The sequence below is a fragment of the Pezoporus wallicus genome, unplaced genomic scaffold (assembly GCF_028554395.1).
Source record: "Pezoporus wallicus isolate ANWC-B61680 ecotype Strahan unplaced genomic scaffold, APGP_CSIRO_Pwel_v1 contig_593, whole genome shotgun sequence".
NCBI classification, from domain to species: Eukaryota; Metazoa; Chordata; class Aves; order Psittaciformes; family Psittacidae; genus Pezoporus; species Pezoporus wallicus.
This window is the reverse complement of record NW_026642342.1, coordinates 6791262-6807340: the sequence shown is the minus strand read 5'-3', so window position 1 is coordinate 6807340 and position 16079 is coordinate 6791262. Positions and strand designations below refer to the sequence as shown.

At 38.9% G+C, this 16079-nt stretch overlaps 1 protein-coding gene across 2 annotated transcripts; it reads right to left on the bottom strand.

The window, feature by feature from the left end:
* Positions 1 to 15687, bottom strand: EPHX4 (epoxide hydrolase 4). 2 transcript variants are annotated; one of them, XM_057429125.1, is made up of 7 exons: positions 15363 to 15687; positions 13192 to 13277; positions 9604 to 9761; positions 8265 to 8393; positions 6046 to 6149; positions 5019 to 5167; positions 1 to 924 (listed from the first exon to the last, which is right to left on the bottom strand). In XM_057429125.1, exons 1-7 carry the CDS (start codon positions 15603 to 15605, stop codon positions 690 to 692), a joined length of 1104 nt encoding a protein of 367 aa, XP_057285108.1. In that variant the 5' UTR covers positions 15606 to 15687; the 3' UTR covers positions 1 to 689. The 2 variants fall into 2 exon arrangements, with proteins under 2 accessions (XP_057285108.1, XP_057285109.1); XM_057429126.1 differs by lacking the exon at positions 1 to 924 and adding an exon at positions 932 to 1224.
* Between the last annotated feature and the right edge of the window lie 392 nt (positions 15688 to 16079).

The following is a 16079-nucleotide window of genomic DNA, read 5'->3' as shown; positions in this document are numbered from 1 at the left end:
TAGCGTTTAGTTGCATTTTATTAGACAGAGGTGGAATACATACACGTTATATCTTAATTTTCCATTCTTTTTGGTCAGACATCTTAAGTGTACAGGTTTCCCATTTTTAGTCAAGAAAGAAATACACATTGCACAAAGCAACTGCATTCAACAGTACAACAAGATACGTATCATTACCCAATTGAAGACTAGAAAGGTGCCCAGAAAGTTTTCAATCATTCAGTGCCCTAAAATAGAGATCAATAAAAAGAATTAGTTACTGTTTAATGGTAAAATACATTAAGAAAATTCAGGCGAATCTAGAATGAAAACTCATTACTTCCTTCAGTATGGCACCACTCTATTGTTTCATTATAAATTTGTAAAAGGCACCACACATTAAAACTGTAAAGCAAGGGAGAAAACAAAACCAAGCAACTTCCTATGATTTTCTTTCTGTACAAATACATATATATCTTAAGGCAGGTGTTTTTATGTGCAAAATACAAGTATACAGGTAAAACCAATGTTGGCATCACATATTCTTATTTCTTCTTTTAGTAGTAACATCAGTGTCCAAATGTACAGTACATTGAAAACACTTCAACAGAGCTCAAAATAGAAGGCAGGCTGGAAATATGGCCCTGATAACAATTAGTTTTTGAATCTGCAGAGTTTTTATGTAGACCCCTTAAGACATGTACAAACAGTCACTCTCTTTTTCTTATTGTCTCTTCCTTTAGAAATGTCCATATTAACTTGTTCACTATGTCAGGTTGATCCTGCTGGAGCCAATGACTGGCTTCAGACAAAATAGTTAATCTGAAATGATTTTTAACATAAATCCGTGTAATTTCTGCCATCTCAACTTCCATAAACGCATCTCTTTCTCCCCATAACAGCAGGGTTGGCATGATGACTTCATGGTGCTGCAGAGGTAGGCAGCTTTAAAAATAAAACACACTCAGTTAGGTCTCATTTTAACAAAAAATCACTAAACCAGGTTTCAGCCAGTTTAGCTTTTGAAATCAACAGTAAATCTCATTGCAGGCTTTCTAGGTGCCAAGATACCTTCTACAATAGCAAGAAAATACTACCGTGACTCAAAGTCTTTGAATTTTTTTTAAGGATGGTGGATTTGTTAGAAGGTACTTTTATTGTAACATCTATAATCAGCAGTTGATTGCAACAGAGGTCTTACTTTTGGAACACGATTGATGCTTCAGCTCAGGAGCCCCATGATCTCTAGAAGGGAATACAGAACAACATGGCCAGAATTTTTGTAGGTCAGTACTTTTCCCTTGGTTGATGAATCCTGTGTCAAATTTCTGAACCTGTATTATTTACTGCAGGTAGGTTTTAGTGAAATACGATGCTTTGAATCACATTTAGACTACAGTGTTCAAGGCATCTATCTACCTGAGTAGCCAAACTACCTTACCACAAAATGTTTGTCCAGGAAAAGGCAGGCTGCCATTTCTGGCCACTATGGAAGATACCAGCTAGAGTGTTTCAGACCTCATCAAAAGTATGTGTCATGTAGTACAGCTAAAAATATTTGTGGAAAAATACATTCTGTAGACCAGTGATGTCTGAAATGCTGAACAGAATTCAGTTATATTCACTCATCTATGAAATTGACGCTACATACAAAGTACATCAGAGTTCCCTTTAGAAAGAGCTACAGTATGTTTTTGAAGGCCTTGGACTTACATACCTACATCTGTATGCAGTGAAAGAAAACTGCTCCTTAATAATTTGCTTTTCATGGAGTCATAATCTCTTTAAAACTGTAACATCACAACCCACAGATTTGTCAGACTAGAAAGCCTTTAAAGATAAATACATTATAAGACATTTGAAGAATACTTTGAAGAATAGCCCTGAGAAAATACTTTGAAGAAAGTAGAATGTTAATAAAAATTTATACTACCACAATGACCTGTTTAAACTTTCAGTAAAAATTAATTTTTTATTCTTAATACAAGGATTTTAAATGGAATATGTTAGAAATATTTCCTCACATTAAATGTAGACATTAGAAAATATACAAGTAGTTTGAAATGGAAGACTGCTTCAACATAAACCATAGTAACCCACCAGTATTTATTCCAGCTCATCTGTTTTGGAGATGCTGAAAATTTTATCTGATTTATGCTTGAATTGCTTAATCTTACACACATATTGTAACAGACTAGCTGTGACAATTCAAAACAGATTCCATCTGGTCAGATACAAATCTTTATTATATTAATGCTCAAACATGATTACTTAAACCAGTAATGTAGAAAAGAATTTTTTTGAACAAACTTTTATACATACTTAAGTGCTAGGTTGAAACGTAGGAGTTAGTTAAGAGACTATGCTCTCTCTCCTCTATGTAAAAAATGAAAGACAAAGAACATGTCATGCATAACTTTTAAAATAAGACAAAGAAATGGGGACTTTGCAGACATTCTTTATGTCTACTTATAGAGAATATTAAGACATACTAATAGGTCATTTAAAATAAGAATTTAATTTCTTTTTGATTAATTAGGAAAATTCTTAAAATTGCTTTTGTAGCAGTGGATTTAAAATCTCATTTTGCAAACAACCTGACCTCCCCCACTGAACCATAGCTTATTCATCACATCAGTTTTAAAGATTGATAATCTGATGCTCTGATTCAGTGCATTCAATCTCTTTACCTTTTAAATCCAGTATCCTTGATCTCTTCATTATTTCTATATATTTTTTTTCACTATTGCAGGGTTTACAGTTTTTCTTTTGTGTCCAAGTGCCTTGCAAGATATGTAGCCTCACTTAGGAAAACTCTACTGGGCTTTGTACAAGCGCTGCATGATAACAAAACCTAGGATTTTTATTCCAAAAGTGTTTGTATGTAAAATAGAGTGAAGGGAATGACTTCTGTGCTGTTTAAACAAGGTTGTCTTGGTGATGAATGGAAGTTGGGGTTTTCAATCATTTCTTTGGAAATAACTGTGCAGAAAAATTAAGTTCTGAAGAATGAAACTCCAGGTGGATAGTAATGAGTTGGAAACTTCTGACACATAGGCCACCAGTGCCCGCCACTGGTAGTTACGGTGAATACCAGTCATAGTGCTGCTTAATGGCTTATAGGGGAGGAAGTGCAAATGCCAATCCAATTTTCATATTTAAGGATTTACAACACATGAGGTGCAACCATCAGAAGCAGTGGCAAGAAGTGAATGAGCTGAAGACTAATCTTTTCCTTCCAGTCCAAAGCCTCCTGCATTGTGGCTGACAGTACCTAACATAATATTCTCTGAATTCAGTACAGGTAACTTTCATTAGAGCTATAAGCCAGACAATGCACAAACACACACAGTGGAATTAATAGCTGTGAAGATAGATACTTTCTGATTAAAAACTTATCCTAGGCCTTTTTTAGAGCATGAAGAGGCCTGAAACAATAGTTTAAACATAACCAGCTCTTACATTCATCTCATCTGAATTGCACAGCAATTAAGCTATCAGCTACCACAGGTATTTCACCGTTACTGTCAGGGAACCATCTGGTTCATGTGCGCACTCACTGGTGTGAGGTGCTGTGGCAAACGTAAGGAACCGGGCTCAGAGTGCTCATGCTTCTCCAGCTTCTCGTTAGCCCTACCTTGGGGGCTAATGCAGTGCTGTTGCAGGGCCACTAGCTGCCTGTTGCCCTTGGACACCCCAACTGATGTCATCAACCACTCTCTGAATAGCATTAAATAAGTATACTGTTACCAGCACGACCCATCTCATGTATTCCCCATTGGCATCTGTGCTTGGTCTTACCTTGTTTAGAAGAAAATACGCCATCTCTCTAACTTTCTCATTCCAGTTTTATCTCTTTGCCTGTACAAGACAGCACCTAGCTTAGATCCTCATTTTCTTCACAGTATTTCCCTGCTAACTGCTCTCCTGACAGTGACAGCCCGGAAGGCACAGAAATGGCAGTAAAGGTGTCACTAAATTTGGACCAGGAAAAATGGAAAGTTAATTTACTTCAAACATCAACTGTCAGAATTCAGGGAAGGAAGAGAATTGTCATTTTTAAAGAATATTGGGAAACTGGTCTTGTGTTAGAGAAGCAAGCAGAAGATTTAGCACCGTTAAAGACTGGAGGCAGCAAAGGAAAAAAAAAGAGTTCAATCCCATTCTTCTTGGTACAGTCCTTCAAGTTAGGGCTGTAAGTCATACATGCATGCATATATTGGTATGTGATATGCAGAGTTAAATACTTTCTGGCCCTGTTACATTTTTGGTAGGTAAAAAGGGGGCATCAGTCTCTAAGGCCAAGCCAGTTCCTTCCAGGAAAGTTCAAACCACCAGAAAACTGCTTGAAAAAAGAAAGTATTAGAGATGAAGCTTGCAAAAATATTTCCTATTGTGATACTCTCTCAGTTTTAGTCTGTGTATGCTCCCTGCTACTTGCTTACTGATGCTGGTGAGTCTGATGAGACCAATGCAGACCCCAGAAGTTAGGGTTAGTTTTACACTTAGTGTCAAAAAAACCTACCCCACCTTAAAAAAAAACAAACCAAAACACAAAACCAGCCCAAACACAATCAAACTAAAGTTAGACATGGTTTTGTAAATTTACAAGTGAGGGTAATGTACTTGGATGCCATATTACCTAGTAGTAGTATCTAATAATAAGCTTTTTATAGATGTTATTATTAGATGATATGAACTGTAATGCAAACAAGTAATCGATGCTAATTCTGTAAGTACTATTTAGAGGTGGATTTTTGTGGTTGCCATGGGTTCTGTGCATGAGGCAGGCTCTTTGCTTTACTAGATTTTGCAACAAAGATTGTCCTTATCTGCACTCCGCTTGTTTCACTGTTTTGTGTGGATAACTGATACAATTCAGTTTGCATCACACGGCTTGACAGTGGGTGCACTTGTTACCTGTTAAGACTTCAGAGACAGATGGCATTTTTTCTACTTTAGCGGCAGAAGATGCAGTAACAGTGTTGGTCGAGGAGTCTCTAAAACATGTTACCTTTTCTTCAGAATGTTATACTGACCTGAAAATATTTCTGTAATGGTTAATGGGTCCAGTTAATGCTCCAGGTTGTGAAAAGACATAGAGATAAGCTTCAATATCCTCTGCTGTTAATCTGCATCCTTTCCTTCCAATTCCAGTGGCCTGGCTGGTAAATAAACTTTTCAGAACCTACAAAGGAAGCATAAAAAGCCACTACATAAGATAGGCAGAAAATGATTTCTCTCCTTCAACAGGACACATCTTTCAAAAATCTTATTTATACATTTTTTAGAGTACAATGAATGGTTTAAGAACTTTTTTAGAGACCTAGTTGTAAAGCATATATTAAGCTTATTTCTGGTATAATTTGGTTCAGAATAATCAAGTACAGGCAAATACTAGTATTCCCAAATTTCTCAGTGTTGCACCCTGAGCTGCCACGTGTGACCCACAAAGGCAAGTGCAGGCACACACTTTTCTTTGGGATGGACCTCAGCAGCTGACAGGGCAAGAGGGAAAATGATTGAGGACCTCCCCAGCTCGCTGTGCTCAGTGTGTATGCAACACTGGGAGCTCTGCAAAGGGCTGTGTGCATGTAGGAGGATACATGTCTGCAGCTGGTTTCCCCCTTCTATATGTTTCTACTTATTTTTTAAGGTTATGTAAAGTGTTGGCCTTGTTGGTTGCTCAGGCAGAATTCATCACCTGGCTGAATGTGATGCCCAGACTCCCAGGCTCTGAGGGATAAAAGGAAGTCCTACCACACACAGGAGCCTCAATAAGTTAGCTCCAGTTCCCCAGGCATGAAATATGTCCCTCTGGCATGGGCACAAGTCAAACCAGCTGATTGTCTAGGTGGAGTATCCCAGAAATGCAAAAGCAGAAGTTAAATCTCAGAGTCTCTATGTACTTATATCCTACTCATATAAATACATAATGCTTAAAAAGAAAAAACAGCTCCATTTTTTTTTGAGTAATTCTAACTACATCAGAAGAGATCAATGTGGGTGGCAACTCTCCCATCACACACAGTTAAATATATAAACAAGAGCACTCATTTTGCTCACCTTGAAATCATTTAGTGTAAACATGAATTCAGGAAACCATGGCATTTGGAAAAAGAAGAAGTAACCAGATTTAATCAATTGTGATGGATGTCGTAGAATGTATTCTGAAACAAAAATGCCCATGAATTAAAAATGAAAACTGATGACTCAAAATTACTGTTAATATTACTATTTTTAAACTTAAATGAATGTTTTAAAAATACTGTGTTAGGACATGCTATGTGACAAAAGATGATTATTTTTTCAGGAGCAAGTATATGATGTGGCCATTAGAACATACTTCTTTTAGATGTGTTAATACAGTCAGCAAACCAGAAGCCTGCCACATGTTGGGTGAGGGAAGTGACATTGGAGAGTTTAACCACATGAGAGGTTTTCGCTCAGAGATCTATTTGTGTAGTGAGCCCAAAGCATTTTTTTTCAGCTGTGGAATAAGAGGCATAAATACAAGCCTTTTTCTCTCATCAAAACTGTGGTGCACAGAAACCTGTAGCTGATAATCCACTTACATTCTAAAGGCAGCATCGATCCTATTCACAAAAGTACAGAATTGTTCTAGCAGTTGTCTTCTTGGCAATTTCAAGAACTGTAGCCAAGGTTACATAGCGTACCTTATTAAAGACACTGGAGCATATATAACAAGAGAAAATGTTTTGCCAAATTTGCATTAGGTGTTTTTGTCTTTTTTTCTCAATTGTAACTGTATCTCCTATGAGTTGCAAGAGCCAGCAGTGACATTCAGATACCCGACTTCCTCAGCGCAAGCACAGAATGCATGCAGCTACTAGGAAATTTAGAACTAGTATTTACATGTAGAACTAGAATTTACATCTGTAAATTCCTTTACAGATGCAAATTCAAGAAGGCAAAATTGTACTCCTAACATGGGAGATCTCGCTGAAATATTCTGACAGTGCATAAGAATGGGTTTTAAAACAGTAAACCGAAGTGTAATCTATCTTCTAAGCTTTCATATCTTATACATTCTTAAATTGCATCACCTGTTACATTTTTCCTTGGTGGACCATCATCAACACTGCTCGCATTACTTCTCTGCACAATTTATAAACTGGATATTTTCATTTAATCCATGGTAGAAGAAATTTGAGCCCGGGCGACTTTATCAAGCTATAGAACAGATTTTGTACTTTAACAAATATGCAAACAAATGCTAAGAAATACTCTAATAAAATATATTTGTCTTCTATACAGCTTGGCTCATGCTCTCAGTGAAAGTCCTGCAGAAAGCTCCTACTTGCTCCAGTGGTGGTGAACAGACCTTTCCTTGGATGAGACTTTACTACCTGCAAAATGTTCTTTACTATCTTAGGATGGTGCCCAAGAAGACTGTGAGAACAATATGTGTGAATGGTTCCAATTCCACAGTGGTGTAAGGTCTGATTTTCATTCAGCTGTAATGAAAGTTAATGCAAATTAAATCTGCACTGAATAGTCTTAACTATTTCTGGGGAAATGGCTTAAATAGAAACAGGCTAAGGTCAGCAACCGAAGACATTAAAATTGGTGAGATACTGCTTTCATTTTAATTACTGAATATGGATCTAATTCCTATGAAAAGTTTTTCCATAATAAATGTAAACATAAAATAAATGTTTTTCATAAATGTAATTCTGGGTAGTATACAAGCTCAAAGCCTATCACACAAGCCAGTGCCACCTAAATCCTTGTTTCAGCTCACTGCTAGTCTATTCCTGAGCCTCTAGTAAGAACCTGAAGAGGCTCTCTTGTTCCAATGAGTTTTGTCCCAGATCGTAATAATAATTATGACAACAAATTGTCACTTTTCACCTAAATCAGGATTAAATTCTAATGTCTGATTCATATTTATACAAAGGCTGCTCTATGCAGATTTAATAACACCTAGGTGTAATGCAGTATACACCCTTCTTCAGGGAATTTTATCCTGTCGGATTATATAAACCAGATTCATATGTGTGAGAATTGTGTTTTTCTACCTTTAAGGATTAAGATAAGTATCAGTAAGTTTGTTTACAAGCACTCCTGTTTCCAAAACTCAAATACTTGATACCTGGCTGCTTCATAACAGTCCAGATTGTGAAAGGCACTGCGTACTGGCAAAGCATCTAGTGAACATCTAAAGGGCAAGTAGTTGGTTCTTCTTTAGCAACCTCAAAGCAAACACAATCATAATGAAAATGGAGATACTCTGGATTAGCAAAAACTACTACAAAACTCACCTGTAAACACAGAAGGATGAGGGAAATTAACCACAATCAGCTTAGTCACCATTTCAGGGTAACATATAGCCACTAACCAAGCGATCATTCCTCCCCAGTCATGGCCAACCAACACACATTTGTTGTATCCTGCCACATAAACACAGATGTGTGGGTTTAGGTCAGTGGAATTTGCATCCATACAACTTACCAAATGCATTAAAATCATTACTGGGCGAAATAGGTGGTTCAGCACATTTATTAATGTAATTAATAACTATTTGATACTACACTGTCTCCATAATTAATGGCTAGAAAAAATAATTCACTGCTGTAGTTAAAAAAATTCACAAATAATTACAACTATTTAATTGGACTAACAATTACACTTTAACTATGCTACCTCAATGCCAGACTAAAATCAGTCAGTATCCAAATGGCCACCCTGTTCTCAGCCAATGCAGGGTCAGCCATACAATTCAACTTGTAATCATTATGATGCATGTACATTAGTCATGTCTAGGGAGTCTGGAGTTTGAAACTGCAGACAGAAGGACTGAGCAATCTCCTAAACCTGTCCTGAACAAAAATAATCCTTATGAATTTCTCTGAGTATGGGAGGTTATCTAAGCACTGAACATCATCATTATGCAAAAAAGTGGGCATTATACTTAATAACCATGTATACATACATCATTTATATATATATACACATACATAAATATATTTATATACTTAGGAGGCCTGTAGCTTTTCTCCATATGCTAGTTTGATGGCAATTTTTAACATTCTTGGCATTCACATACTTATTTCTCCATCAATAAAAACAGTAATTTAACAACAGTAAAAAGGGGGGGGGGGGGGAAATCATGACTGACTTTTAGAAAGCCTAACCATTCCTCCTTTAACTACTGCTGAAATATAATACATACCAATGACAGATACCATCACCCTCCTCCCTGAGTATTGTAATGCTGAGCACATAGAATACAAATGAAATGCATAAAAGTCAAACTGTTCATACAGTTTGCCACAGTTGTCAAAGCACCTTAGAACCCCTCTTGAATAGAAATATTTTGAAGCACTTTTAATATAATCGAGTTCTCCAGAAGAATTTAACTTGGGTTTAGAACAAATAAACATAACAAACCTCAAAAATTCTTCTTCAAAAAAATTTTAAATCCCTATGAAATTGACTTAGAATGAGAGCTCTTCTCAAGCATAACCATGGCATTACCATGGAGATTAACACAACCAGCCAAGTTTGGAAAATGTAAACATAGTGTGGGGATCTTTGAGGTATTTTCCACAGAAAATGAAGTGATCTATGAGCTGAGCAGTTTGGCTTCTACTAACGCACCTAGAGATTCCAGAATATCCTTTATGTCTGTTATCAGGCAATCTAACTTGTAATTTTCTTTGTGGGAAGGAGCATCTGTTTCTCCATAACCTCTCAAATCCAGGGCCACCACTCGATATTCACTTTTAAATTCCCGCAATTGATGGCGCCAAGAATACCTAACGAAGGGGGAAAAAGAAGTTGGAGTTACAAGGTCAAGCAGTATGATACCAAAATGCACTCAAGGATTTTGCTTTCAAATAGCTGAGGGTAAATTAGCATGGCTTTGTTTGCAGTGACATTCTTTTTCTTTTCTGTGGTATGTTGATGGTCCTTTGTGGCTCTTGTAGTTTTGTGATCCCTTCTTAAACTCCCCAGTAAGGAAGTATGACTGCCAGAAAGCGGGCATATCCAGAGCCTGGGTGTTTTAACAGTTCCTGTATTCTGGCATGGTCCCTTTGGTGCAAAGGAAGCAGGTATAAACCAGAGCATAGAGAGGACTAGTCTGTTTTATATTCGGAGCTGTAGCATCATCTAAAAAATAAGATCTGAAAAGCTTTCTCTTCTCTCTGGCTTCTCCCATGCACATTTTCATGGAGTAGGGAAACATGCTTCAAGGCATGTTTGTTTTGTGGTTTGGTTGGGTTTTTTTTTTCAGAAAAGGAATGTCAGATAATTAATACACCAAATAAACCAAAGAAAGAAGTACAATGAATAACAAATTAACTTAGTGGTTTATACGATTTATATTATATAAGTACACTTTCAACTGTGTCTCTATTCTACTAGAATTGTTTCAGAATAATCTCTCAATGTCTTGGTACTACACAAAGTATTTCATTGCTTGTGTCTCTATGGAAAAGAGTGATAACATTACACCCAATGAAAAACATAAAATTAAGAACTCGAGCAAAGGTCTGGGTTATTCCTCATTTATATAGTGACTAGATATGTGTTATGAAGCAAAAATAGCAAGAAAATGGTGGGTCTCATCCTGCAGGAACAGCCCTTCAGCTGTTATGGAAACCATAATAAATTTCAGGATAGCCAGTACCAAGACAGATACAGTCTTACCTTACACTGTAATAGAAAGATACATGAAAACCAAAATCATTCTAGCCATATTTATAATGGCTGCATCCCTCTATGGTGGGATCTAGCTTTTGCTTCTCCTCTTGTTTCAAGAGTCTCAAATAATAGATATGTTAAGATTTGAATCATCAGCAACCATAAGAGTGGTGCACAGAATTCTACCTTAATTCAAAGTCTCTGTATTGCACCACTGGATCTTCTAATTCAGTTTTGACTCCAGCCTATTAGGAAACCTGAACATAAGTAATACTATGGTAACAGTCATTAGTTACAGAAATTTGTATTCATCTAAACAGAACAGTCAGAACGTTTTCATTTCACTGCTATATAATGCAGATACAAGATGTAGCTGAGATCTCCAGAAATAAAATTTGTAAAGGCATTATGCAATGGCTTGGGAGCTGAATTTGCCATGGCAACTGTTGTAGCTATCCTATATAATTCAATAAGAAGAAACAGTGAGGCCCATAAATATACTATTTTTGTTTTCAGAAAATGTCTATTGCTATTCTCATCTTCTGTTTTCACAACAGTCCATCAGTCACTGAATGTCTGACCTACCAAATGGGGAGATTTTCTATTCAAAGAAACCGTTTTCCCACACCTGAAATGTGGATAAACTGGATAGCTGCTTTGCAAGCAGAATTTGGAAATGGTGGTGAATGCTTTCACGTTCCTAAGGTTGAATAATGGAAACTATTTTGTGACTTTGTGATCACTTTATTTCCAAAAGCCAGCTTGTAAAACATGAAGCCGCTCACACACAATTCTTACAGGCACCCAGCTGTCTCAACATGGTTCCCAATTCCAAATATTTTATTATTGCCTTTCCACAACATTGGTACTGTTTTTCAAGTTCTTATGCATCTAAAGCACTAAATGACTCTGGTGCATGATACCCTTGAGTGATCCTTCACCTTTAGCCATTCCCAGGCACATACTAAGGTCAGCATTGGCTGGTTATTTTTGTCCTATTTATTTCTAACTGTGAATCATATATGGTTTGTTTGGGGTTTTTTTTGTTGTTTTTTTTTTTTTTTTCCTGGCCAAATGATGAAAGTTTGATGCTGTTTTAAATATCTCTTACTATTTTATATTGTGCTCTCACCACGATCTCTGTATTCTTCCATAAAAAATTCCTCACTGGTTGAATTGCCAAAGCAACAGCAGTATTGGTAGCTTGACTGTTTTATAGACTATGGACTAGTCTTTTTGTAAACATCTCTAAAAATTATGCTCTTGATGGTCCCAGTGACCTGTATAAGGCTTTCTTACTCATTCCTTTTGAATGGCCAGATAATACAGTATATTAACTGTCACTTAAAGCATGACTCACCACTCTCAAGGTGTAACAAGGGCTTTCTGCTTTTTGTAGAATAATATACTGGATCTCAGCAGAATATGTGTGTAAAATGCTACATTTTCTGTTATTATTCCTGCTGTGGGGAAAATCAGCTGCAGCCTCAGCTGTCTGACCGTGTTAGAATATGAGTTATACAAGGTACGCATAATGTCTGCATAGAATATACACCCTTCATCTGTCTTTTAAAGTTTACAGTTTTAATTCTTTTATACAGAAATTTATAATTAGAACAATCTACTTCTTTGAAAATTGATCTTAAATATGACTTTGTACCATTATCCTTGAGGCCTCTAGTATCCATAGGAAATTGCTAAGGGAAGAGGACTGACCTCTGTTTTACCTGGGTCAACTTATCATTCATGGCCTGAATCCAGCTGGGAAGATCAGAGTTCCAGCAGTGGCCCTTACCTCCATATCTGCGTTTAGAAAGGAAGAGGATCATTTAACTTGCTGAATTACTGGCATTACTTCTACCTCGTTCCCTTATTGGCTTTTTTTGGTGCATGTCCTTTAAGCCTCACTAGTTAAACCTGGCAATGACAGCCTGAGCAATTTGGTTAAATCATTAGACACATGGCTGCTTTTCATTGTTATAAGCAAATATTTAGGATTGGGTTTGATTCATCATTCATCTTGTGATGTACTAATAATAGAACCTTTTTCCCTGAGTAGCATCCTGAAATTAGGCTGCACAATAGCCTATAGAACTCACAGTTCTTCTCCTCCCCCAGTTAAAAATTGATATATAGTGTTTTTAATAAATGCAGCAATTTGAATTGCACTTAAAATATAATGGATCCTTATTTTAATATCCTCTGCTATAATTCATAAGTTGAGCTATATAGTAAAAACATTACTCAAATAGGAAATTTATTAGAAATGAGCAGTTCCTCCTTCAGGTTTGACAAAAAGTATACATACTTGGGGAAAAATGGGTTGACAATACAAAGACGGTTGGTTTGTATCAGGAATTTTTTGTGGATGCTTCAGATAAAAATGTTTCAATGTTTTTTCCCTATTAAAACTCAATGCCATTAGTTAGTACTCATAGATACAAAAAATGGATCACACTGGGGATACTTAAGCTAAGATGATCACTCTGGGATGTCTTAAACAGCCTCTTTTACACAAGGAAAGCACGTAGGGAGTTTTACCAGAATTCTGGGAAGCCATGAAGCAGCAACATGAGTGGTTTACCCCTTTCTCCAGCAGCCACATAGTGGAATCTTAACCCTGAATCCTAAAATGAGAAAAAAAGAAGTGTGTTTTTATTGCAGCGTAGAACTGCTATACTGGGATTTCAGAAAGAATATGTTTGCAGACAATATCCTAGGAAACAATACACTGCCCAAAATACCAGTTTTTGAAGCTGAAGATACAGTATACTTTAAATGCACTTCCAATCTTTTGGTTAGTTCGTAAGATTATGCAGCTATTTAAAAACATCATATTGCATTCTGGAACAATAAAGGGCTGCCTGGATTCTTAAGGACCAGAAGCAATCCAAATTAAGTAATGAGAAAGCATGGAGATTTTGCTTGGTTTTAGTGTTCAAGGTTTCAGACTCACTTCAGAGAAGAAAGCCTTAATGTTACAATCTTCTTTCTGCCCTGTCTGTAGTCAGTATTTCTGATGCATCTTTTAAGAAAATGAGTCTTGTGAGAATTACAAGCAGGCAAGTTCCTTATTGTTAGCAGGGCTGAGGCTGAACTCTGAAATGCCTTTGAAATGAATGGATATCCACAAGCTTCCACTAACTCAAGGTCAAAGCCAGTAGAATTTAAATAAGCTGAAATGATGTCCCAGAGGGTTTACTGAATTCTGGCATGGAAGTGGACACAGAAGTTGGGAAAGAGGTAGCTCACAAAACACAACATGCTGTTCAGAAGTCATGTGAAGAAAACTGCAGGAAGAATGGTTACACAGCTCCAGAGCGAATGTCAGAGGTTGCACTGTCGCTGCTGTTTTGAAAAGGGAAGAAAACCCCCGCATCTTTGCCAAGAGCTTGGATCAGGCCAGGAGGTCACAAAAGCATATGAAAACTTTTTCTTGCCATAGATGCTTCATATTCTCTGAGCTACGTCAGCACTCGTCAGTTACGGACCAGATACAAAAACATGTTCTGCCCAAAATTACACTATATTTCTCCTCTGGGATGCTAATGAAGTCCCTGCAGGTAGAAGTAAATTCCTGGCAAATTTTAGAGCCATCAGATCATCTTCACCATTCTCCACATCACTCTACCTTGGATCCTTTTATATTTAAAAAAGTACAAATTTCTCAATTTCCTTCCACAGTTCCTCTCCTCAGTTCAGTGAGCAGTGGCTAAGCCTTTCTCCATCCCGCTTCTTTCAGTCTGTGTCCTCTAGGGATTCACCCTCAATGTTTTTATGTTAATCTACTTCTTGCTGTTAAGGACATCCCCTTCCCTCATACAAATTCAGTCACCACCAGCAGCAGTTTAAATGTCATATGCCCCAAACTAAGCCCATCCTCTACCTTTTCTGTTGCTTTCTCCCCCCTTTCTTCTGCCCCCCAATAGACATAGGATGTTGCCATCTTTTCTGAAACAGACTTTTTTCTTTGTTTTGTTGAAATCTGTACAGATATGTGGGATGCATGCGCTTGGAAAGCAACACATTAGCCTGCTGTTACCCATCAGAAAGAGTTTTGTATCTCCTGTACTGAGTGATAGACTGTCATATTGACAGCAGTATGATTTGCCCTCAAATGCTCTTTTATTATTGCCATTCCCCTTGCTTCTCCAGCAACCCATTCATTCACTGCTTGGTGCTATATAGGGAAAAGGAACATGGCATATGAGGAACACGGCACGCACATGCCTCTTCATGATGTCAGGAAAAGCAAATAAGCGAATCATGCGAAACTGAGAGGCTCTGTAATTTATATTAGTACTGAAACCCATCTGCACAGATCCCTGAGAGCTGAGGTCTCTGTGCTTAATTTATTGAAAATAACACTTGACAATATTTGCTGTGTGTTCTCTGCTCACCTATAGCTACAAAGCAAACGGAGCTAATAATACAGCTTCACTAGAGCATTTCGCGGAGGAGCAGCTCTTAGGTGGGGATCAGAGAAGTATAAAAGCTGAGCGGTGCCTTTACCTGTCCAACCTTAGGGACAGGGCTTACCCTTCCACTCTGCGTTTTCCCTGCGAGCTTGATGCGCGACAGGCGCTCCCGGGCGCGGCCGGGCAAACCCTACCGGAGCGAGCAGAGCAACGGAGGGTGCGGGGAGCGACAAGACACAAGCCGGTCGCTGCTGCCGCCGTTTCCTACCGGGCCACCGGGACCCTCGCCCTCACCTTGATCCGGACGTAGCAGTGGGTGCCCAGGGAGGGGTCGTTGAGGCAGGCGGGGGGGTTCTCCCTCACCACCCAGCGGAAGGTGTCTCCGGGCCGCCGGCCGATGCTCCAGAGCAGCCGCAGCCCGGCGATGCAGGCGCACACCCCGCAGTAGCTGTACACCAGTGCCCAGAACAGCAGCGCCCGGGCCGCCACCATCACCCGGCGAGCGGGCGGCGGGCACGCAGCGCCAGGTCTCGCCATCGGGCCCCGCCGCCGCCACAGTTCCCGCCGGCCGGGAGGGGCTCGGAGCGCATCCGCCGCCGCCAGGAGCCGCCCGAGCGGAGGCACCGGGAGCGGCGGCGGCGGCGGCGCGCCCGCCCCGCGGCCCCCCGCGGCCCTCGCAGCCCGCCCCGGCCAGGCTCGCTAGGCCCTGGGCAGCGCTCCGTGCCTGCCAGGGGTCCGGGCGGGCGGAGGCTTTACTGAACGGGTCACGTACTTGATGCACTCGCCTTACCGGCGCGTGAAAGGAAGCACCACGGTATGGGGCCGGGTGCTTACAAGTTAGTGTTTCTCAAGCCTGTGCATTCTTTCATTGCCGCTTCACTACTGCCCGTTTAAAGGTGATTTTGTAAGTGTATTGGAGACCTCATAGCAGCCTTCTAGTATCTGAAGAGGGTCTCTTCAACAGGGACTGTAGTGATAGGACAAGGGGTAATGGGTTTAAACTTAAACAGT

Coding starts and splice junctions, on each gene's coding strand:
- EPHX4 (XM_057429125.1), bottom strand. CDS start 15,605: ATGGCGAGACCTGGCGCTGCGTGCCCGCCGCCCGCTCGCCGGGTGATG. Junction 13,278..15,362: donor ACTGCTACGTCCGGATCAAG/GTGAGGGCGAGG, acceptor TTCTCATTTTAG/GATTCAGGGTTAAGATTCCA. Junction 8,394..9,603: donor GGATATTCTGGAATCTCTAG/GTGCGTTAGTAG, acceptor TTTATGTGGCAG/GATACAACAAATGTGTGTTG.